The sequence below is a fragment of the Fusarium redolens genome (genome assembly GCF_020744475.1).
Source record: "Fusarium redolens strain MPI-CAGE-AT-0023 chromosome Unknown BKA55scaffold_1, whole genome shotgun sequence".
NCBI lineage: Eukaryota > Fungi > Ascomycota > Sordariomycetes > Hypocreales > Nectriaceae > Fusarium > Fusarium redolens.
Window position 1 is genome coordinate 621,097 of NW_025763664.1, and position 23,030 is coordinate 644,126.

General features: G+C 47.5%; 9 protein-coding genes across 9 annotated transcripts; 6 read left to right on the forward strand and 3 right to left on the reverse strand.

Moving 5' to 3' along the window:
- Nucleotides 1–91: 91 nt before the first annotated feature.
- On the forward strand, nucleotides 92–1,660 carry BKA55DRAFT_587961 (uncharacterized protein; the record flags this gene model as incomplete). Its single annotated transcript, XM_046194725.1, has 2 exons — nucleotides 92–350; nucleotides 1,257–1,660. 2 exons carry the CDS (start codon nucleotides 92–94, stop codon nucleotides 1,658–1,660), a joined length of 663 nt encoding a protein of 220 aa, XP_046055919.1.
- A 211-nt stretch (nucleotides 1,661–1,871) lies between these two features.
- Nucleotides 1,872–3,479, reverse strand: BKA55DRAFT_682244 (uncharacterized protein; the record flags this gene model as incomplete). The annotated part of the gene is made up of 2 exons (XM_046198312.1): nucleotides 1,872–2,149; nucleotides 3,266–3,479. 2 exons carry the CDS (start codon nucleotides 3,477–3,479, stop codon nucleotides 1,872–1,874), a joined length of 492 nt encoding a protein of 163 aa, XP_046055920.1.
- Nucleotides 3,480–8,652: 5,173 nt separating this feature from the next.
- BKA55DRAFT_495480 (major facilitator superfamily domain-containing protein) lies at nucleotides 8,653–10,355 on the reverse strand (the record flags this gene model as incomplete). Its single annotated transcript, XM_046186288.1, has 4 exons — nucleotides 8,653–9,106; nucleotides 9,152–9,667; nucleotides 9,720–9,997; nucleotides 10,056–10,355. The coding sequence occupies 4 exons, from the start codon at nucleotides 10,353–10,355 to the stop codon at nucleotides 8,653–8,655; spliced, it is 1,548 nt and encodes a 515-aa protein (XP_046055921.1).
- Nucleotides 10,356–11,542: 1,187 nt separating this feature from the next.
- On the forward strand, nucleotides 11,543–12,923 carry BKA55DRAFT_547937 (Six-hairpin glycosidase-like protein). The gene has a single exon (XM_046191073.1). It carries the CDS (start codon nucleotides 11,778–11,780, stop codon nucleotides 12,894–12,896), a length of 1,119 nt encoding a protein of 372 aa, XP_046055922.1. The 5' UTR covers nucleotides 11,543–11,777; the 3' UTR covers nucleotides 12,897–12,923.
- Nucleotides 12,924–12,949: 26 nt separating this feature from the next.
- BKA55DRAFT_2397 (glycoside hydrolase superfamily) lies at nucleotides 12,950–16,196 on the reverse strand. The gene has a single exon (XM_046185300.1). It carries the CDS (start codon nucleotides 15,847–15,849, stop codon nucleotides 13,003–13,005), a length of 2,847 nt encoding a protein of 948 aa, XP_046055923.1. The 5' UTR covers nucleotides 15,850–16,196; the 3' UTR covers nucleotides 12,950–13,002.
- A 346-nt stretch (nucleotides 16,197–16,542) lies between these two features.
- BKA55DRAFT_531821 (uncharacterized protein) lies at nucleotides 16,543–17,031 on the forward strand (the record flags this gene model as incomplete). Its single annotated transcript, XM_046189255.1, has 3 exons — nucleotides 16,543–16,649; nucleotides 16,730–16,919; nucleotides 16,969–17,031. The coding sequence occupies 3 exons, from the start codon at nucleotides 16,543–16,545 to the stop codon at nucleotides 17,029–17,031; spliced, it is 360 nt and encodes a 119-aa protein (XP_046055924.1).
- A 1,075-nt stretch (nucleotides 17,032–18,106) lies between these two features.
- Nucleotides 18,107–19,237, forward strand: BKA55DRAFT_682249 (Pre-mRNA splicing factor-domain-containing protein; the record flags this gene model as incomplete). The annotated part of the gene is made up of 1 exon (XM_046198313.1): nucleotides 18,107–19,237. The coding sequence occupies one exon, from the start codon at nucleotides 18,107–18,109 to the stop codon at nucleotides 19,235–19,237; it is 1,131 nt and encodes a 376-aa protein (XP_046055925.1).
- A 751-nt stretch (nucleotides 19,238–19,988) lies between these two features.
- Nucleotides 19,989–21,641, forward strand: BKA55DRAFT_547942 (small GTPase superfamily). Its single transcript, XM_046191074.1, has 5 exons — nucleotides 19,989–20,399; nucleotides 20,450–20,500; nucleotides 20,548–20,597; nucleotides 20,645–20,734; nucleotides 20,785–21,641. The coding sequence occupies exons 1-5, from the start codon at nucleotides 20,347–20,349 to the stop codon at nucleotides 21,150–21,152; spliced, it is 612 nt and encodes a 203-aa protein (XP_046055926.1). The 5' UTR covers nucleotides 19,989–20,346; the 3' UTR covers nucleotides 21,153–21,641.
- A 216-nt stretch (nucleotides 21,642–21,857) lies between these two features.
- On the forward strand, nucleotides 21,858–22,973 carry BKA55DRAFT_547944 (uncharacterized protein). The gene is made up of 2 exons (XM_046191075.1): nucleotides 21,858–22,732; nucleotides 22,785–22,973. Exons 1-2 carry the CDS (start codon nucleotides 22,264–22,266, stop codon nucleotides 22,796–22,798), a joined length of 483 nt encoding a protein of 160 aa, XP_046055927.1. The 5' UTR covers nucleotides 21,858–22,263; the 3' UTR covers nucleotides 22,799–22,973.
- Nucleotides 22,974–23,030: the final 57 nt, after the last annotated feature.

A 23,030-nucleotide genomic window follows, 5' to 3' on the forward strand; every position in this document is an offset into this window, starting at 1 on the left:
GCTTTCCCAGCTTGTTGCACAGGACATCAAACCCGCGACAAAGTCACACAAACCTATCAACATACAACAATATTATTCACCTTTAGTCAAAATGGCTATACCTACTGAGAACAATATCGCCTATTGGTTCTGCATGAGCCCAAGCTGCACACAAATGAACAACATTGGCGATGAGAACTGTAAAAAGTGCCACGCTGAACTTGCTCAGGGAGCAGCTGCTTTGAGTGGTGGCATCGACAAGATTGGGGACTGTGTGGGAAAGGATTCATATGGTGATCCAGTCTGGGAATTCCATGAGCCTGAGACTATGGATTTTACGGAGGCGAGGGCTAGCACTACCTATGTCCAGGGTTGATGGATGAGCGTCCATGGTGATTAGGGAATACAATCACGTTTGATCCGTATCTTTAGCGATTACCATAATGTTTGATCGGAATTCTTTATACTAGCTATTCTTCTCGTGAATGTCTACTAATTGAGTATCGTGCGTTAAACAAACAGGACTCCGTGATGGTGAACATGGATCCTGCATCAGGCCGTGACTTGCTTGAACAACGCCTCTTCCCATGACGTTCAGTCCAAGGTTTAAGTTAACAAACATAACATCCTCTAAACAATGGCCATGTTCAAATCTATTTCCAGTGGCATCTTCCTGGCTCGTGGCATGGCCATTTGCGATGTCTCTTCATCAGTCTGAAGAAATCCCACAATCGCACGAAGAGTCTTCCCGGCAAGCTTGGCAGCATCTTGAAGATGCCCGACTACAAACCACCATGCGGATAAAGTATGATATCTGCTGTAAGTGCTACACTACGCATGGAGTAAATTCCCTTGCCCTGGCTAAGGAGTGACTTTTGATGGGGAAGATGATTGGTAAGGGAAAGAGATTTGGGAGGGAGTGTCATGAGCCAGTCTAGACCTGATGGTAAGACGTCTATGAACCAGGTAAATGCCTGGATACTACTGCGTAGTGTATATTTGCTCTGTGATGAGTGCATGAGTCCATGTCGTGGCAGCGATGCAGTCCACTTCGGGTCTGGCTGGCTCAGAATGGTAGAATTCTGCTTCACAGCCCAATGGACAGTCTCATGCATTCAGCGCTATAGTGTTTTCCTTAACCACTGCCTTCCTCACTATATGGCCTCCAAGCTGAATCAATCTCTTTACTTACCGAGTGACTGAATGTAACTGCCCATTGTTGTTCTGTATAAGTTACCGTCGTTGTACCACCTTATGTCGAAGCAATCGGTACTCAGCAACCCGCAAGCAACCAGCAAATACACAACCTTCTCACACTCACTACAACAATTTCGCCATGGCTCCAATCACTGCCGTTCGCGCCGATCATACAAAGTGGCAATGCATGGCCAGAGCCAATGGCGACTTCTGCCCAGTCAACGACATGTTTGAGTATCGCCGAGATAACAGAGGTCGTGTCATCAGAAAGCCAATTCGGACATGTCCTGGATGCAATCAAGTTCGAGGCAAGAAGACTAAGGCCTTGAGGTCAGACTGGAACCAAATCGGAACGCTTGAAGGTTATACTGCCCAAGGTGAAGAAATCTGGGTTTACACTAAGCCGTATGATGTTGATGAACCAGGTCCAATTGTATATAAGACAGTTGAGGAATTCACAAACGGTGATGTCGCATATGAGTAGGGGGCTAATGGTTCAACGGCGAATGGGAGTTAGGGGCCAAATACTCAAGTGGAGGAAGCTTGTTGACAGCACGAGACAAGCACAGCCTGAGAAAGAGCTACAATAACGAGATCCGTTTATAGGACATAGCTACAATTCATTTCTATTTGGTCACCTTCCAAATGATAACAACAGCTCGCGGCTATTCGTCGAACTTATCACGAGACATCGTTTACATTTCGTAATGCCACATCTCGACATTATCTATGTCAACACTCCCAAGAACTCCAAGTTTATGCCCCTCTCGAGTCATGGCATACGCGAACCTGGGCTCACGAATAGCAGCGCACTTTCTGCACTGGTTTTCATTCATAGCCATTGTTGTATTGCAGAAACCCCCGTTACGCTCAGGTCTCACGCACTTCCAGTGAGAATGATCATCTCGAAGGGTGGTTGTGCGTTCCATGAGAGGCATTTTGGTTCTAGTGGAGACTTTGATGGCTTCAGAGGCTTGGGTTTTATGGTAACAAGTGTTAGCTGTGCTTGTGCTAGATGGTATAAGAGTCAGTATTGGGTATTGAGAATAGAAAAGCCAAGAAAGTAATGTAACTGAGTTTATCATGCTATAGATGGAGCCCTCCTGAATCGAAGCTCAACTTTAAGTAGTGAGACACTGTAAAAGCTGTAAATCCGCCGTGTATCATAGTACAAAACTTCGGACTAAATGTAATCCCACGTCTCTTCACCTTTAGAATCCACCACGACAAGAGTTCCAAGCTTGGTGCCAGCAGCATTAAGAGCCTCTGCATTTCTAGCTTCGCGTTTGCAACCGCAGATACTGCACTTCTTTGTATAAATTGACATTGTGGTATTACAGTTGTTGCTGGGCATCAGGAACTTTGTGCACTTCCATTGAGTATGGTCAGCACGGCGTGTAGTAGTGCGGGCCATTATTGAAGTTGTGTATGTAGTTAACTTATTTTAGCGTTAATTCATCTGAGATTTATGATGCTTATACTGGTGACTTTGAGAGTGCAGAAGGAGAGCGTGTTCTCAGCGGTTTATATAAAGTCTGCATAGATCTGAATCATGACCCCGAGCTTGAGGATATCACGACATACCAACCACGTGTTTCATACCAAACCTCCACTGAACTATGAGGTCCCATTCGTCGTTATACTATAATACCACATCTCCCTGCCCTCTGTATCAATGGAAGCAAGCACCCCCAGCATATCATCATTACTCGCCAGGGCAACCGAGCGAATTCCACGGTCTATGCCACAAACACTGCACGTCTTCTCGGCCATGGGATTCTTTGTATCGCCGATGTTTCCATTGATAAGTTTGCTGCAACGCCAGTGAGTGTGATCACCGCGGACTACGGGTGTAAGTGTATCGAAAGGCATGTTGAGGTGTCTTGTGAGTGAATTTGCACTTTGGTATAGTGATGCTAAGAGGATGTTTGAGGAATATGTTGGGGGAAGAGTGAGAGTGTATTGAGTATAATTTATAGTGTCCTTGTATAATGAATCAGGGGTACCGCATCATGATATCCCCTCCTTTGGACCGACACTCATTAACTACAGCCGTTGGTGTTGAAAACATAGCGCCAAACCGGTTTACCCTCCGAGTCAAAGGAATCCAGAGTCCCAAGCTGAGTGCCATCATGCGTCTCAGCCCACGAGCCCTTTTCACGGCCACTACCGCATTTGGTGCATTGTTCCTGGTTCACCGGAAGTCGAGTATTGCAGTAGGTTCCGTCCGTCTGGTGCATACAGCGCCAGTGAGTGTGGTCGTTGCGGACTTTGGATGTGACTACTACTGAGAAACCAGCCATGATTGTGACGCTTTTGATGTGTATAGCTCAAGAAGTTAAAGTTTGTGTAAGTGTAGTAGAGTGTTTTCTGTGTGAGTTGTTTGGAGTGTGATGATGGCAAGTTAGAGTGAAAGTCACCTGGGAAAGGGAGTTATTATTGCTGGCATTGGTCATGGATCAGGGGTAGTATTCATTGTCAGACAAACATTCTTTCACTGGTCGCGAATATGTTAGGCCCACTTGTACTCATGAATCAGTGAGCTATCGACAATGCTTCACTATTTACCTTACGAGCTGTATTCACTGCCTACGTCTACCCTTACAGCTTACGATTCCTCCCATCCCTTCGCGGCATACAAATCCAATGCTCATTCGCAGCTCTGCTTCGGTTCCGGTAAATAATCCCACCACTCTCTGATTCCCTTCGTGATCTTATCAAGCACACCAAGATGTATGTTATCATCATTCAGCGCAACTGCCCCGACTCTACGAATACACCAGCATTTCTTACAGACTCGTTCGGACATCTTCATAATCTCCCCGCAATAAAGAGGCTCATGCTTTTCGTTATGTCCAAATTTCTCTGTACACTCCCATTTGGTGTGGTCTTTGCGAACGATAGCTGTTCGGCGGCCTAGTTTGCCTGACATGATTGCAGTACGTTAGGGTAACAATTACAAAGAAATGAAGTACGATCTTTGATGAGCTAAGTAACATGGAGAAGAACAAGAGAATAGGAGAAGATTTTTAGAACCAATTTATAATGTCTGTTTACATTGAATCACTGAACACCGGCAAGCTCGATCAGACTCAGTTATGAAAGCCGTTCACTTTGAGATTATAGTGCCATTTCTCTGATCCATCGTCCTCAAAGCCAACAAGGCTTCCCAATTCATCATCGTTCTGAGCTAGGGCAACTGCATTCTTCCCGCGACGCTGTCCACAGTGTGTACAACTGTCGACGTTCATGCTCATATTTGCGTCGCATCTGGTGCGGCCTGGTTCATTGATCATTTTTCGACATTGCCACTTTGTGTGATCGCCGCGGACTTGGGTTGTTGTCTTTTGAACATTCTCGGACATGGTGAGGATGTAAGTGGTGGGTGGTGCTGTAGTGTGGATATGGGTGTGTTGTTGTAAGTGAGTTGGCAGTGGATATTGGGTTTTGGTGTACTGGATGAAGGAGTGGAGGGAAGGGTGAAATTCTGGCTACTATATACATGAGTTCATGCAGGTGGTTGTGCGAACGATTAGTGATTCGCAGATAAGAGTTACACATGTACCAATATGAATCACGTTCAGATCATTCAGTGTCAGCGATTGTTTGTGTCTGCTGCTTAAATGGCCCCGCAGTCTAACAATCACCGAGAAATTACATCTTGCTAGACACAAAATCAGTGAAGTCGCTAAAGAGAGATCGCGTGTTGATACATTAGGTTCTGTGAGTTTTTGAACACATTCCTTGCAGCATTGTCATTATGACACCGAGTTACACTTTTCTGGAACAAATCTTGATCTGTTTATGCATGCGACAGTAATAATATCTTTACATCCCGGAAATGAGGAAGATCTACCTCACTTATAAAACCTAAAAACCCATGTTCGTGATATAGCTCTTCTAAAAGTGAGACTTGAAGAGCTTCTCAATCCGCCCCATGATACTAGTAGAGAGCAATTCTATTGCTTGAAACGAGCCCCCCAGCAAAACATACAATACACAATTTTGCCATAATCACGTTCATAAATCAAGAGACACAATGATCTTAACGCAGGTGAGTCGGAGGCCGCACACAGGATGGCAACCCTGACGCGCCCTCTTGTCGGCGTCGCGGAGAGAGTCGCAGTAGCTGTTTGCATCGATATGAGGCTGGCTTTTAAAGAGCCAGACACAGTTGCCTAACTGATACCAGTGGTTTGAAGCTCTATGTAGCTGTGTCGTGTTGACGTTTGTGAAGTCAAGCGAGGGCTGACGCTTGCTACAAGGATTGGGTTACGCAACGCTTACAACTCATATATACTTGAGCAGAGGTGGCACAGAGAATCATATTTTGAACGATTTCAGTGATAGGTTGAAACAATAGAACTTACAGCAATCGCGGGCTGAGTTGTGACAGTTAAAGTAGCACTGAAGTTCAATATCGGGGTCGTGAGGTATATAGCTAGGGCAAGTAGTCTTCACTTGAGACATGCGCGAGTCTCAGTGTCAGACACCACTCATCTGAAAGTGGGCAATAATAACATTGGAACAACTCAAACACCGGTGCAGTTCCTCATGGTCGTTGGGAGCCTCGGGTATACAACCCACGTGGTATGGATTACGAAGCTCCTAGAACGACTTTAGTTTACGGACAAGATGATATATGATAAATTAGTGTGCACTGAGGTATGCCACGTAAATATTGTTCAATTGAAAATACTGTCGCTATAACAACGTATCGTTATCGAGGGTCGTGGTAGCTTGAGTACCTTGTCCTGATCATTTTCCCTCTCCCATTCCCGCTCCTCCCACACCATTCGGGTTTCACCTCTTGGGATTCCACGACCAGAGTTCTCTATATATCTTGGTAAGTTGTCCAATAACTTTCCCATCCTTATCCAAGGCGGCTGCGCCAGCCTGACGCTCCGTACTGCATTCAGCACACGCCCTATCCTCCATTTTGTTGACACAGTTTGGCCTTTTGGCATTGATACATCGTATGCATCGCCAGTGAGTATGTTCGCTTGTTCGATCCACTTCGTTAGACATGGTGATTGTAGATAATGAGGGAAATGGATGTGTGGTTGTGATGATGTTTGTGTGTTGTTTGCGTGTTTGTGGCTTTGGGAAAATGTACAACGAGCGTCACTTATACCAGTAGGCAATGGGAACTGAACGGCGAATGAATCACAACCAAAGCGATCGTTTCACGCACTCTATCACTGCAGCCTGACATCGAACAGTGACGATGTGCCAGAGAGCTGCATCTCTTCAGCATTGTTTACGGATATCACCTCTGTTCAGAGACAAAGTGACTGACTGATCACGGCCTTCATGTCCAAGTTAACCAGCGACATTGAGTTTATTCTAATTAATTTAAGGGAAAATAACACCCCAATTCACAGGGGAAGATTCATAGCTTGTTGAACCTGCTGGGTCATGACAGCGGTGAAGGACTGAAGAGTGTCAAAAGCTCAACGACATTCAGAGAAGAACAAAGGCTTTACATAGAATATGCCGCCTCTAACTCGTTTTTATGACCCTTAAATGGTTGGTCACAAGTGAAACAGTGATACAAGTAAAGCTCAAGCCTTTCTATTCTTTATCGTCTAAAAGGATAATGTCTAAGATAGACTTTGATGAGCAAATAAGAAGCATTCGTGATCATGAACCATGATCAATCACAATTACTGAAAGCCCGTCTTCAGAATGGCCGATTCCCGACCCCAGAGTGAACAGACGTTGTAGAAGTGTCAATTATAATGCCCCCCTGATTCCCGTTTGTGGTCGCTCCATTAGTTCCAGCTCCGGCGGTTTTGTCTCCATTGGTCCTGTCTCCAGTGGTCCTGTCTCCAATGGTTCTCGCTCCGTCCGTGGTCGCTTCATTTGTCGTTCCTCAATTCGTGGTCGCTTCGTTGGTTGTCGCATCACTCATAGCTGGACCGTTGTTGAGAGCCTAGTCTTCATACTCCCAAACCATCTCACCAGACTGTGCGTCATAGCTGTGGAGCTCCCCGATAATCTGTCTATTTTCATTCACTGCCATTACCCTGATCGAACCATCGATCTTGTAGCCACATAGCCTACATTCCTTCAGATGGACCTCGTTGGAGGTATTGCAAGTCTCACCACCCCCGGTAGGCTTTTGGCAATCCCAGTATTTGTGGTTGGGATGGAGTGTATTTGTTTGACGCATTGTGTAAGATTGAAAGTGAATGATTAATAGGACTGTGCGAGGGTGATGATGTTTGTGAGTCGTGTGTGTAAGCTGTCGTTGTGTGAGAGTTGTTTGAGCTGATGGGTAGGACTTGACCGTACAAGGAGCAGGACTTATACCAATGGAGGCCAGGGAATGATCGATAGGTTCGTCACTGCCATGGTGGTCGATTCACTATCAGCGACTACTTGGCAGTGACACTGGGGCCATAGCGCAGCATCTATTCAGCATTGTGTAAGGTTCTTCTTCAGAGACAGGACATATGAGCATCACAACATTCGGACCTATGAGTGAAACAGGGACTGAGAATGTTGTTCACGGAGCTTTGCAACGCAGTTCCTCTCCAGAAAGCACCATTCAACACAAATACACCCTTTAACTTATATCATTATCAGCAAACATGTCCCGCTATCAATCTACACAATCATGCAGCCCATTAATCCACGTGACCTTACCGTCCGCGTCAACAAGGTCGCCGACAAGTGCACGCCCACTGGAAATGCTTGAAATGCCAAGAAATGAACAAGATGGATCAGAAAGAGTCGCGCCAAGTGCGACAATTCCCATGAGGCCATACTGCGACGCCTATACTGAGGATGAAGTCAAGTTTGGAGAACTCCATCGCATTGAGAATGGGGCTGAGACTTGGCATTACAACTTTGCCCCTGGTGTTCATTCAAAGCATGGCAAGGGGAGGTAAGAAAACTTAGGATTTCTCTTCTAAATAATAAGTTTGCTTAGGTAAACCTAGGATAGATTTAGATTGCTTATCTTTTGGCACCCTGAGCTTAGGGTCAGAAGTTGCTCCCCTAGCCACTACACTATTCGATCCCTCAAGTCACAACACATATTTCCCCGGAGGTTGTCAGTCATGGCCGTCAGTTTGAACAAAAGGCCCTTCATCACCATACTCTAGCTAGTTAATAACAAACATTTGAGAAACAATAGTGCGTTGCAACAGTGAATGTATTCCCACTGGACTAGATATTGTAGGTATTTTGACAATGTGAAGGGACGTATTCAGGTCACCCACAATCTGGTTCTCTGTAACATATTTGTCCTGGTGTGCACTCAGAGCATGAGTGCCTCTATTAGTCAGTTCATTCCTACTCATCTTGAAGGAAAAGGAGAGGGCATGTTGTTCACCAGAGGTTTCATTGATTTGGCAACATGCTTCAGATAAATTAAACAATGACTACTATCTTCTATGCTAATCCGATGTCTCAAGTCTCTTTGCAACGAGACTTGCATCCATGCAACTCTCTTTCAAGGTCTATTCTCTAGTACACGTAACGGAAACTCAAGTTCTCCTTATCCGTAAGATCCTCCCAAGCCTGTCCCGTATAAGTCGAACTAGCCTCCGCAACACCGGACTCAGCCAAAGCATCACGCTTCTTATTCTCACGTCGAAGATACCATCTCAGAGAAATGATAACAATGACAAGAAGACAGTAGCAGCCGAGATGAGTGGCGAAAGCAATGAAGTAGCGGGGTCCGTCGTGGGAGAGGAAGACTTGAGGACCGATCGCGTTGCCGGCTGCCCAGACGATGAAGTTGGTGGCGACTGCGACGGTCTTTTTGGTTTGGCCGGCGATGTTACGCGAGATCATGGAGAGGGCGAGGGTTTGGGCGGACCAGAAAGATAGGGTTATGTAGTATGAGATTAGGAGGCCGATGTGTTGGGCCATGGTCTTGTTGGGGAGGGTCATGAGGAGGATTGTGCCGATGAAGGAACTAAGTTGTCAGTGATGAGCAAGATAAGAGGAGGAATAGACTTACGGAATACAGAAGCCAAGCATGACCAGGAGATTCTGGTTCGTCTTCTTGACAAGCCAAGCCGAAGACAACAGGACGATAACGATGTAAAAACCCAGGACCATCGCCAACAACTGTGTCTCAAGGGTACTGAACCCAAAGCTCTTGATAATAATATTCGCAAAAGCACCGAGACCCGAGGTAGGTAGCGTAGTGCAAAGCGCAATGAGAGCATAACCCCAAACTTGAGGATCTTTGAGACCCTCGATGAACTGCTCTTTCTTGAACGTCTTGTTCTGGATACCAGTCTGGTTGTCACGAACACGCTCAACCATCTCGTGCTTCTCTTGCTCAGTCCAGCATTTGGCTCGCATGGGAGAATCGGGCATCCACCATCCGACGAATACACCGAAGAATACGGAGATGACGCCGTAGGAGAGGAAGAGCCATTGCCAGGATTTGAGGGGGCCGGTTTTGATGAGGGAGAAGCAGTATGCTAGAAGACCGCCGACGATCTGTTGGGCGCCATTCATCATGTACCTTGGAGCGGTTAGTGAGCTGTTTTGTAGAGAGGAGCTGGGATTGAACAAACCAGTAGGTGACTCGGGAGGCTTGCTCCTCACGTCGGTACCAGATGGCTGAGAGGATAACGAAGCATGGCTGGCAGGCTGACTCAAAGATACCTAGCAATGTTCGTACAATGACCAGGCCTTTGAAGTCTTGACAGGCAGCATGACAGGCCAGACAAGCTCCCCAGGCGACGATGCAGAAGGAGAGGTATTTCGCGATGGGAACTCTAGCGATGAGCCAGTTCTGGGGGTATTCGACAACGAGGATAGCGAGGTAAATACATGTCGTAAGCCACGAGAACTGTAGGTCACAATTAGCACACAAACTTCAACAAACCTCCACGAGTTGAGCGGCTTACATGCTGAGACACAGTCCCATCAGGATTCTCCAACCCCGTATCAGCCGTCAACCCCATAATCGAAGCGAACGACAACGTCCCCTTATCAATAGCCTGCAAGAAATACGTAAAGATCATAATGACGAGAACTCTCTTATCAATCATCCTTCGCAGCTCAGCACTACGCTCAGGCGAGATGTTGATACGAACGTCCGAGACATATTGTGCGAGTTCCTTGTCGACTCGTTCAGAATGCTGAGTTGGCTTTTCGAGATCTTCGACTTCGTCGACAGATCTCTTGCGTTGGATTTCTGAAGCCATCTCGATTCGTTAATTGGAAGGAGATTGAGGATGAGATTGACTAAAAGATGTAGAAGGGGGTTGTGTTCCTTTTATGACATACAGGTTGTGGCGGGAATCTGGGGCCCCAGATGTCAACGTTACTTGTGACAATACCCCATATTGCCCCAGTTTCTTACTCCAGTTTAGATTGAGTTTTACTCTTTCTATCTCGTGGGAGTTTTGCCCGAGCGCCGAGTGAAGAACAGGATTATCTACAAGTTACAACTCGGCAACGCGGCATCTTCAGGGTTTGTCACTGGGGATCCGCTCTACGGGATAAATAAGCCCTGGTTAAGGTACGCCAGGGACGGGTAGGATCAGCGTATGGCATGATTGCTGGGTTGGTTGAGGACAGGAGGCTCCTCTATTGACCCGTATGGATTGGACGGTTGCAGGGGAGCAAGATATGCTTCAATCTTTACGTGACTTCTGACCTCCATTCTGAGTGCCAAAATAAACTACTCTAAAGACCCACTAGGTCTATACTAAACTTACCCAAGTCTTTTTGTCACTTGGGATAGAGATCCTAAGTTTAGGTTTTTTGACTCTCTCTCTGTACCTTAGATTGCCTCGATGTGACTTTAGATCCTGCCCGACCTCCAAGTTGAAGAAACATCACCATATCACATCACTTCCAACAAAGCCATCGATCTCTAACTCTCCAACTACCCGTCAAGGCCATATCCAACGGTAATAGTGACGATGCTGTGCCTTACGCCTCAACGTAACAGCCGCATCCGTCCCGTCTCTTGGCGATGAATTTGGAGAATCCAAGCAAGTAAGCGGCTCTTTCGAATTACTCCGCATGTCAGAAATTTTCTCCGTCACTGAAGCAGCATTCGGCAAGGGGAAGCGACAGGCAGCGAAAGAGGAAGACTTCTCCGCTGACCTGGTTTGGCTCAGTGGGGGGAATTAAGGTAGACCCACTGAAGATCCGAGGGTATGCACTAAATCCGCGGTTTATTTAGCGGTAATCCCCTCAACTCACTGAACTTCACTCAACACTATAGCGTTCTGCTCAATTGCCATGATGAATTCCGGTATTAAAACCGCGATAGTACTCCCCCAAACGTCACTACGTAATCACTTCACAAGCTTCAGCTGAATCTTTTCGTCTCTCTGTGCTTTACTGGAAATGGGTGACTACTCCGCCCCCATCTTCAACCCCCAGTTCCAAGCCCCACCCCCACAACCAAAAAGTGCGGAGAGATGAAGCTTCAACCTCATGATAGGCGCCCTCGGTGTACTTCGGACCGAGCATGTGGACTGCCAAGAGAACCATTGGGATACAACGAGGGGTTATGAATACCCTCATTCATCCTCGACCAAATAACTCATCTCTCTTGCAGTGTAACAAGATACCCTGTTCAGTAACAAGATACCCGTTCATTCACCGTCATCATGCCCTCTCACGTACACGACATCGCGTCGCAAGACGTCCACAAACAAATCCAACAGCTCATCCACGAACTCGTCAACATCAAAGACACAACAGGCGAATTCCTCATGACCCTAGCAGACGGCCGCATCATCGACACAAAAGGCTGGAACGACTGGGAGTGGACCCACGGCATCGGTCTCTACGGAATATGGAAGTACTACGAGATGACCGGTGAGGACCAATGGCTCAAGATCATTGAAGATTGGTTCCAAGCTCGTTTCGCAGAGGGCCACAAGGGAAAGAACATCAACACCATGGCAGTATTCCTCACTCTGGCGTATGTCTATGAAAAGACACAGAATCCTACGTATCTTCCTTGGCTGGATGCTTGGGCTGAGTGGGCGATGCATGATCTGCCTAGGACAAAGTATGGTGGTTTTCAGCATATTACGTACCTTGAGGTCAATGAGCAGCAGCTTTGGGATGATACCCTCATGATGACTGTCATGCCGCTTGCCAAGATTGGTCTTGTTCTTAACAGGCCTGAATACGTCGCTGAAGCGAAGAAGCAGTTCTTACTGCATATTCAGTATCTGTTTGATACAAAGACTGGATTGTTCTTCCACGGATGGACGTTTAAGGATGGTGGCCATAACTTTGCTGATGCGAGATGGGCACGCGGTAACAGCTGGGTTACTATCGTGATTCCCGAATTTCTCGAACTCATCGGTATCAAGGAAGATGACCCCATTGGCTCACATCTGATCAACACACTCGATAGCCAATGCGCAGCCCTTGCGAAAACGCAGCGCGCAAACGGTCTATGGAGTACCCTTCTCGACGTCCCTGAATCAGAAGGTTCATACGTCGAGGCCAGTGCGACAGCGGGTTTTGCATATGGTATTCTCAAGGCGGAACGGAAGCGATATATTGGAAAGGAGTACTCTGAGGTAGCTGTCAAGGCGATCAAGGCTGTTTTGGAGAATATTAGTCCTGAGGGAGAGTTGTTGAATACCTCGTTTGGAACGGGGATGGGACATGATTTGCAGCATTATAAGGATATTCCTAGGACGAGTATGCCTTATGGACAAGCTATGGCTATGATGGCTCTGGTAGAGTTTTTGAGGGCGTATAATTAGACGTTGATAATGGAAAAGTAATGGAATTCATCGCATTGACGTGAATTGGTAAATCTGCATTGTGTGATCCATGCTCAAGAGGTGACTAACCAAGCATACAACTGTACTAACCCTCTATGATCAAATGGCCTGGGGTACCATCAGACTTGAATGTACCCGTTGCCCTCAAATTCCTCGAACTCTCTCCAACAGCAATCGTAAACTCTCCATCAGTAACCCTCCAATTCTGCTCCTCCACATCCCAATAGCTCAAATCCCTCCTCGTCAATTCAAACTCGACAGTCTTGCTCTCACCCTTCTTTAAAGCAACTTTCTCAAAACCACGCAGCACGCGAACAGGATGGTCAACCTTTGATGATGCGGGATACGAGAGATACAGCTGAGGAACAGCCTTGCCATCCACAGAGCCTGTGTTCGTGACGACTATGGAGGCAGTGACGACAGTCTTCCAGAGATCAGGATTACCACCTTCTTCACCTCCAGCTGGAGAGGGGGGCTGTTCGATATCGTAGCCATCGGGGTAGGGGTAATCGCCCTTCTTGATGTCATCGGGCGAATCGATGTAGGGATAAATCCACTTCTTCAGTTTGCGAATGTTCTTTGGCCAAAGACCCTCCTTGACATCAGGGATCTTATCATCAAGCTTGGGCGGCTTTGCGCTCGTAGGCGAGGAACGTGAGGCTGGGAGTTGTGCGACTGCCTCCTTCACTGAGACCTTCAAGTCTTTGAACTCAAATGTAGTGTACGACAGTCCATAGCCAAACTCATATCGAAGATCCACGTTGTGTTTGTCGAAGTGGCGATAATCGATGTACAATCCCTCCTTGAAGTCTTGCTGCGGAATGACGCCATTGGGAAGATAAAGGATCTGAGCGCCCTCGCCATAGTCAGGAAGAGCCTTGCCAATCGTATACGGAAGCTTTCCACTGGGACTCTCGTCACCGAACAGAATGCTAGCAATGGCATTGCCACTCTCCTCACCAGGTAAGTTAGCTGTCAACACAGCCTTGATCCTCGGGTGGTTGATCCAGCTCTCCATGACAACAGGCCCAACAGCATGAATAACCACGATAGTCGTGCCAGTTCCACCACCACAGAGGTTCGCGACCTCCATAATCAACGCATCGCCTCCTTTCTGCAAGTTGAGATCATTGCGATCACCTCGGACATTGTTCCAAGACAAATATCCCTCTCCTGCATCAGAGTTGGCGAATACCAAGCAGACATCCTGTTCTGTGACCTTCTTTGGATCTTTGATCTTGTTGGATAGGAATTCGCTGACTTGGACTTTATCCTTCTTGAAGCCTTTTCGCAGCGCCTCAACGGGGGTGACGAGAAATGGGAAATCAGCTGCTCCGCTGCCCCAACCTGAGCCGAGGGTCCCTTCGTTGCAGCCTTGATCGGGGCAATAGTTGAGTCCCTTTCCAGGACCAGCATCGTCGCCGAAAATACCAACCTTGATCTTTTCCTTCTTCTGATCAGCTTGATTGGCCAGGTTGCCTTCACGAGTCAAAGGAAGCACGCCATCGTTCTTGAGCAGAACAGTGCCCTCGATAGCAATCTGACGAGCCAGCTCAGCGTGGTCCTCCTGCACGTTTATGTACTGGTTGACGACCTGCTCCTCTTGAGGCGAAGGACTTCCAGGTGCGAGTTTCCCCTTCTTATCATAAGTCCATGATGAAAAGTTCGGTCCCTTATTCTCATCCTTATCCTGACCAAGCTGATAGAAAGACGCGACAATTCGAAGCGCCATATCGTTGAGTCGATCTACAGGCAACGATCCGTTCAGAACAGCCTGCGTGAGTCGAGGACCCCAAAGAGATTCTCCATCTGCCCACTTGAGTCCATCTCCAGGCATACTCATATCCAGCCCAGCAAGAGCACTTGCAACACCAGATCTCTGCGCCAACCAATCCGACATGACAAAGCCCTGAAAACCCATCTCATCTTTCAGAATGCCATTCAAAAGCTTTGAGTTCTGGCAGGCATATGAGTTATTCACCATATTATACGAGCACATAACACTCGCAACCCCAGCCTTGACAGCGTCTTGGAACGGCCATCCGTAAATCTCATGTAGCGTCCGATCATCAATATTGGAAGAGATGGCATTTGGAAGGCCCCATTCCCACGCCTGACGGAAATGCTCCTGCTCGTTTCCGATAAAGTGCTTTATCGTCGCCATGACTCCAGAATCTTGTATTCCCTTTATCGTCGCAGCACCAGCAACGCCCTGCAGATAAGGATCCGGTCCAAAACCCTCCCAATTTCTTCCACCAGCTGGAGCTCTTCCAAGAGGTCCGATAGCCGGGCCAAGGATGACATTGACGCCTTTACCCTTTGCTTCCTTGCCATGAGCTCTTCCACGCTCATACATTAATTTCTTGTTGAATGTAGCGCCGACTGTGATACCAGCTGGCCAAGCAGTCGCGTTATCCGCGAATCTTATTCCAAGAGGGCCATCCTGTAATGCCAAAGCTGGAAAACCGACGTTGTTGGCGGCGCCGGTTGTGCCGACTGCTAAACCCATACTCCATCCTGTTCCAGTAGTGATGTTGACTTTTTCAGCCAGTGTCATTTTACTAACCAGCTTAGCAGCCTGATCATAACTTTTCTCCCAATTCTTAGAAGTACCGCCTTTTGGACTGGGATACCATGGTGGTGAGTTTCCGTCAACGGGTGGTGTCTTGATCTTTTTCCAGGCAAATGCTCCAATTGCTGATATGACGAGCCAAACGACTATGATTGTTCCAATGACGGTAAAGCAGCATTTCTTTGCGCGCCAGCTCCGAAGAAGTCGTAAACGACGTTTGCCTGCAGCATCAGATTGGGAATTCTTATTCTTGTTGAGATAATCAGTTGCATCGATGTCAGAGTAAGCGTCGGAATCGTCGCTTGTGTCAAAAGATGCACGGTCGGCTCCATTAAGGAGATTCTCCCTGCTGGGATCCATGTTGAAGATGGATTTGGGGTTAGATGTGAGACATGAATTCTATTGTTGAAGGAATTCAGGCTGATTGTTCAGGTTTATTGCACATGCACGGTTAGCTAATCGTACCAAGACCAGAGGCTGCGTCACGTCGCATTCCAAGCCAAGCTTCCCCTGGACGGTTTGGGGATCATCACTCCACATTGGATACCCTAAATCAAACAAGTTTAGATCAGGTACAGAGCTTATTGTACTCGAGATCACGGAGAATAATATGAAGTGTTTACTCTAAGCATTTAGTTTTTGATCATCATTTACGGGAAGTGCTTTTTCCTTTGAGATGAGGTTGTGCAGACTGTTATTCTTCAAATCAACCGTTGAGTTTTGGAATTGTAAGTGCATGGATTCATTGCCCATACGAGCACGCCAATCAAGAAGATCCAAAGCAGTGCCTGAAACTACCAACAAACCATGGAAAATATAACGACATTTTTCAATCAGGCAAAAGTTGACTGATCAATTCATCATTTCATTTGAGGAGTTTTGCACTGTCACAGACCTCCAGCTGTTGAATGAGTTGACTTACAGCCCGGAGTGCCTGAGTTTAGAGCTTCGGCTATTCTTCGGCAACCCAAATTCCATCTTGAATTTGGCTCATCATCAATTCAACATCTCCCGACAGCTTCATCATCGACATCCCCGTCCAAACCGCCCATCATGTCGATGTTCCGCGCCAAGAAGCTCGATCTGGGCTGTTTCGTTAACGTCCGCACCCTACGCGACCACACAAAGCGAAAGGTCTTTGAGGCCCACGAGACCGAGAGGTGCGCAAACTCTTCCCCGCCGCGACACCACCATCACCGACAACACCAATTAAAAAGACAATCTGTGGGAGGGAATAAAGGCTAACTCGAGGCCAACAGACAAGCTCTCCGATACATTATCCGCAACACAACCCTCCCCCACGAGTCCGCGCCGAGGCACAGCTCCAATTGACACAGATGCACTGCTACACTCGGCCAACGCAGATTCGAAACAGATGTATTATGGGCGGTCAAGGACGTGGTGTGTTGAGTGATTTTAAGATGACTCGAGTAAGTCGAATGAAGAGACGGGAATTGAGGATTGGACTGATGATTGTAGTACAATTTCCGTATGGAGGCTATGGCTGGAAACTTGCCTGGTGTGAAGCGAGCCAGTTGGTAAAAGGTTTGGGGCGAGAGCGAGCAAGAAGGGAAATGTACGACTACTCAATGATGGAGGGGGTGTTGAAAGGACGGGATATCTTGGGTATCATAGACACGACTGTACAATACAAAGGCAAACGCATTGGAACGAACGTTACTTTCACGATGGTCTATATAAGGTGAAAGGATGCTCTATGTCTGACGATTGATGCAGCAGAGGACCAGGAAGATCACACGGGACCGAGGTTTAATGGGAAACGAAGTCCATGACCGTGGAGTGTTAGCCTTTGCCTGGGCAAGCAGATCAGTCGTGATTCGAGAGACAGAGTTGGCTTTGCAAACGGTCCTAAGGGAGCGCTATACACCATGTTGCGTGACTTGTACCGAAGCGATGGGGGCAGCTGTGCCAGACCTTTCGCTTTGCTAAGCGCTTCATCTCTTGTATGCACACGAACGTTGATGCTTTGGCTCAATGCGCTCATCCTACCAGGAGCGATAAGCGCTGATAAGGCGAGGCTGGGGTTCAAGGTTGCCTCCCCAACGATTGAAAACAATGAAAAACAGACTTTCATGATGATTATAGTCATTGGATTCCGTAGCAAGTTTCCGCCTTTCTGTCCTAAGATTTGCCTATACAGTTTTATAACAGAGTTTCTCCCCTCGAGGTAACTGGTATTTGTACTGGTATTTGTACTGGTATTTGTACTGCTTGGTCAAGGCAGCAATTGCATCATTGAGGCAGATAAACCTTATCCGATTTTTGACCACTGATATGTCGGCCGGCTATAGAGGCCTCACTGATTAATTTACTGATATAAAAGCTAAAAAGCTGGATGACCCCTTATAAGGTTGAAAGCAAGAAAAAATAACAGAGTTTCATAATTTATGTTTTTTGCTGACTTTCATGGAGGATAAATATGGGCCCCTCCCATGCATTTCCTCTTTTTTGGCGCCCAAGCCCAAGTGGTTGCCTCAAACAATTGCCACCCCACTGTACATCAACCCAGCCAACTTTCTTTCCTCCACATCATCATACTCTCTTTTAAGCTCTTCTTCTCCCCTCCTTCAACAAATACATCAAACAACACGTCAAAATGGGTGGAGGCGATCTAAACTTGAAGAAGTCCTTCCATCCCGCGCTGCGGCGCAATCAGCAGGCCGTCTGGGATGAAGAAAACAAGGCCCTCGCCGAGCGCAAGCGAACACAACAGCGCATCAACGAAATCAAGGAAGAGCGCGCGAAAGAAGAAGTTCAGCGACAACTCGAGGCCGCTGGAGGCAGAAAGCGCGTCGATCGCGTTGACTGGATGTACCAAGGTCCCAACGATGGACAGGCTGGCACGACAGAAGAATCAGAAGCATACTTGCTGGGCAAGCGACGTATCGACAATCTTATCAAGGGCACGGAACACAAGAAGTTGGAGAAGGATGCGGGGACAGAGAGTTTTATGGCGTTGCAGAATGCGAATACTGCGAGGGATACAGCTGCCAAGATTCGCGATGATCCGTTACTGGCTATCAAGCGACAAGAACAAGCTGCCTACGAAGCTATGATGAACGATCCGATCAAGCGCCGACAACTACTTTCGTCGATGGGAGTGGACGATGAGAAGAAGGAAAAGTCACGGAGGAGGGAAGATCGACACGATAGGCATCGAAGGAGGCATCGTCACCGCAGCGCAGACCCTGACGATAGACATCACAGAAGACGACGCTCTTACTCACGATCGCAAAGTCCACGACGTCGCGATGACTCAAGAGAAGATCGGCACAGGCGACGCAGAGACGATAGTCGAGATGATCGTTCGCGACGCAGACGCGATGATTCAGAGGATGGAGAGCACAGACGTGAACGCCGCTCCCGCCATGAGCGACCACGCCATGAGCGCCCCCGCGATAGTCGACGAGATTCACGAAGAAGTTACCCCGACTCTCGCGACAGACGACCACGATACAACGAAGAAGACGACAAAGCCAAAGAGGAAGAACGTCAGCGCAAGTTAACAGCGATGCAATCTGCAGCAACAGAGCTCGACGACGATCGCTCAAAGCGCCTTACGGCCCTGGAGGAACGGGAAGCAGCACTCCGAGATGCAGATGACAAGGCACGAGAACGCGGAGGTGATCGCGGGTTCGTTAATAAATTACATCAACAAGCAGGCCACAAGGGTCTTGCGGAACGTATGGGCGGAGCACGTCGTGGATATCAAAAGGACGAGGATTAGAAATGGATTCTACAATGGGCGGCCTCTGTTGATTGCTCCTAAGTTGCACATTACATCTTGAACGACATCATTATGTTGGACTTATTATTGAGTGGGGTGGGTTATGGAATCATCGGCATGAAGCGAACCAAGGTTTAATAGAAACAAGTCTCTCGTCCAATACATGTTCAGAATATTGAACAAACTGGCTTTTCAGTGTTGCAATATCGCCTCTTCCGCGTGATACCTACCGCGGGCGGAAAATAAACGAAGCCACTTTATGTTACGATTCAGTCGCAAAGCCACCATGAATCGTCACGACACCAGCTCAACTCAACTCAATTTCAGGTACAGTTTCAGGTGCCGCGGTTCTTGTGCATAGGCCATTCTCGTTATTCATAGGTCATCATGAGTTATTCGCGATGATTTGCGACGTAGCATCACTGTCATCGAATTAACACTGTCGAATTAAAGACTCGGAGCTTAAACCCTCTTTGGCGCAGTGACGAACCGGGACTTTAAAAGAGGCAATCTTGGTAGCGACGGGTGAAAGAGCCAATTAACGTGACGGATCAACGCTACTGCAAGAAAAAGAGAAGTGGTTCCACAGGATGTGCAGAAAAAAAGGGGACACATTTAAAGAGGGACAGAAATGCCCCCCTAAAGCCTCAGTACAATACTGTGAATGTTTATTCTGTCATGTGGGTGGTTGCATCCCCCTCAAGAGGCGCCGAAAATAACCCCTGCCCACTTCTCACTGTCGACTCCACTGCTCGAAGGCCCCAAGGCCTAGAGTTCCAGTGCCCCCCATTTTCCCTTGCGCTGGCCTCTCTCTGACTTCAACTTCTATTTCACAACCTTGCATCTCTTTATCTTTCGCAGCCTGGAAACTACCCTCCCATTTCCTAATCCCTACATACAACGCATCAATTCGCCTTGCGTCAGGAAAGCGTCTATCGACATCTCCCAACGGTTTCTCGCCTGCGAATTCGATCTGCGACTTAACCTTGAACCTTGAACAGGGCGGGTGCACGAACCGAGATTCAACTTATTTCAACGACGCGAATTCCCTTCTGCTTCTGTTCCTTGACAACTACGGAGTCTTCTACGATTGAATCGAATTTGTCAGAATGCCTGCTCTTTGTGGAGGATCTAAAACTGTGCAGCGAAAGCTGGTATTGCTGTGCGTCACATACGAAGAGGAATGGAAGGCGTTGCGCTGATCTGATTTAGGGGTGATGGTGCTTGTGGAAAAACATCGCTGTTGAACGTCTTTACGAGAGGGTATGTTTGCAGGGCAACGAGTGTGATGCGAAGCTCATTGATTATAGCTACTTCCCAACTGTCTACGAACCCACCGTCTTTGAGAACTACGTCCACGGTACGATGCTCGATTCTTCTGCGTACGCGCATCGCTAACGAACGCAGACATCTTTGTCGACAATGTCCACATCGAACTCTCCCTCTGGGACACAGCAGGCCAGGAAGAATTCGATCGATTACGCTCCCTATCCTACGGTACATTATCTGCCTACACACACTTTACGCCCTGCTAATTTTGTCCCTAGACGACACAGATCTCATCATGCTCTGCTACTCCGTCGACAGCAAAGATTCCCTCGAAAACGTCGAATCCAAGTGGGTAGGCGAGATCGCCGACAACTGCCCAGGCACCAAGCTCGTCCTCGTAGCGCTAAAGTGCGATCTCCGCGAGCAAGGCGACGAGGAAGAGAACGAATCAGGAGAACCGCGCGAGAAACGCCCCATGATCAACTACGACCAGGGTCTCGAGGTGGCGCGTCGCATAAACGCCCTTCGATACCTGGAGTGCTCTGCTATGAAGAACAGAGGTGTTAACGAGGCCTTCACTGAGGCGGCGCGTGTTGCGCTGAGCGTCAAGAAGGATCGTGAGGAGGGCGGATGCACTGTTATGTGAACATGATACGATACGAGCGTAATATCGAATACGAGAGCACCTGTCATTGAGAACGAACGAAGCAGGGATGAGACTCTATTCGGCTCCATGGTTATTCTTTGCCCACTACGGGTATTTCACTGTATATATCGTGCGGCATTAAGCACATAGGGAAATCTGGTGTTCTGCGTTGTTTTCTTTTTGCTATTTACAGGCTATTTTCGCTCGGAATGCGAGGTAAATTAGCGGGAGGAGTAGACTTACCTGCGGAAGTCATTTTGTGCCTGCTCTAGCTACAACCACTTATTTTTTATGTCTACTTGTTCCATCTCCCGGCATGTGTTTTGTCTCTTCGTATTGTTTATTTAGCGCATTCTTAATGAGATGATTCTGATTCTAGCTGGTGAGACCAATCTACGCAATGTGCCGAGACTTGAGGGGCAAAGTGCACAGCCACACTGATGAGGGATCATGATGAGATATCAGCAAAAGGTGAGGCCAAGCATTGACGGATGAGCTGTAGATCTTTGATCCGCTGAGATCGTAGGCTACTGTATGAGATTGATGATGCAGTCAATTAAGTTGTAACCGTTGATAAACTCTAAACCTGCAACGTCGACATTGGAATTCTGAATATCTTGGCAGCCTTTGTTACATTCCAATTATACCATCACCACCCTTCAATGTATGATATCAGAGGCATTCATGCATCATTACAACCAGATCGTCCTCTCACACCAGTAATATCATCACACAAAACATAGAAACGCCACCCTCTGCGTCACAGTCTCCCAAAGTGATTATCTTCCCCGTGTCATCTCCGCTTCTTGATTGGTTGGACCCTTGCTACCCTGCGCGCATGCATTGACGTCACGGTAATAAAGCAGGTTTGAGATGTTGACGATCGTAGTTGTGAATGGCATCACTACTGGTAGGGATGGGAAATAATAGAAATAGAGGCCAAGAGACGCCTAGATTCTTGTGAAAAGCTTCTTTTTTATTCTCCAGAATATCAACTTCACTTACACTACACTGATCACTTACACGATATCCACTACCACTTACACGCTTACACCACCCTACACCACTTACATTACACTACACTAATAAGTTATCACTATAAATCATCATCATGGGTCTCTTTGGTCGTCGTGAACCCTCCCCAGAGCCAATCCGCGAGGAACCCCCCCGCAAGCACGGCCTCTTCTCCTCATCCCGCCACGAGCCCCCCTCCACACGAACATCCACATCCTCCCACCACCGTCACTCCCGCGGTTCAGCCTCCTCCTACGACCGTCGTCACTCGCGCTCATCCTCCCGTTCCCCGTCTCGTCGTACCTCCAACGGCGGCTTCTTGTCTCGTCTAGGTGGAAACCGCAACGAGCATGACCCTGCTGTTCTTGAAGCGAGAGAACGAGTTCAGGATGCCGAGAGGGCGGAACGTGAGGCTGATCGTGCGTTGGAGGAGGCGAGATTGAGTGTGAGGGAGGCCAGGGAGCATGTTAAGAGATTGGAGGTTGAGGCGAAGGAGGATTCGAGGAGGGCCAAGGTTAAGCAGACGCAGGCGAAGGAGATGTCGAAGATGGGACGATCTCTTGGACGTAAGTACTTATGAAAAGCATGTGGACGAACGTGATGCTAATGAAGATTCAGGCCATGGATACTAAACATCCACTGAAGCGACAGAGCACTGGAGTTGTTGGAGTGTATGAGTAGTCTTGTTCTGTATTACGACTGTATGAGAGAAAAGCACAAGTATACGATAGAGCTATCAAGGAGTTACGAAGCAGCGTTCTAGTTTGAGCAGTTCTTCTTCACAATACCGATTTTCTTTACCCATCATCAGTAAAATCTTGTGATATGTCCTATTTCAGATGATTCCTCAATAATTATGTCGAT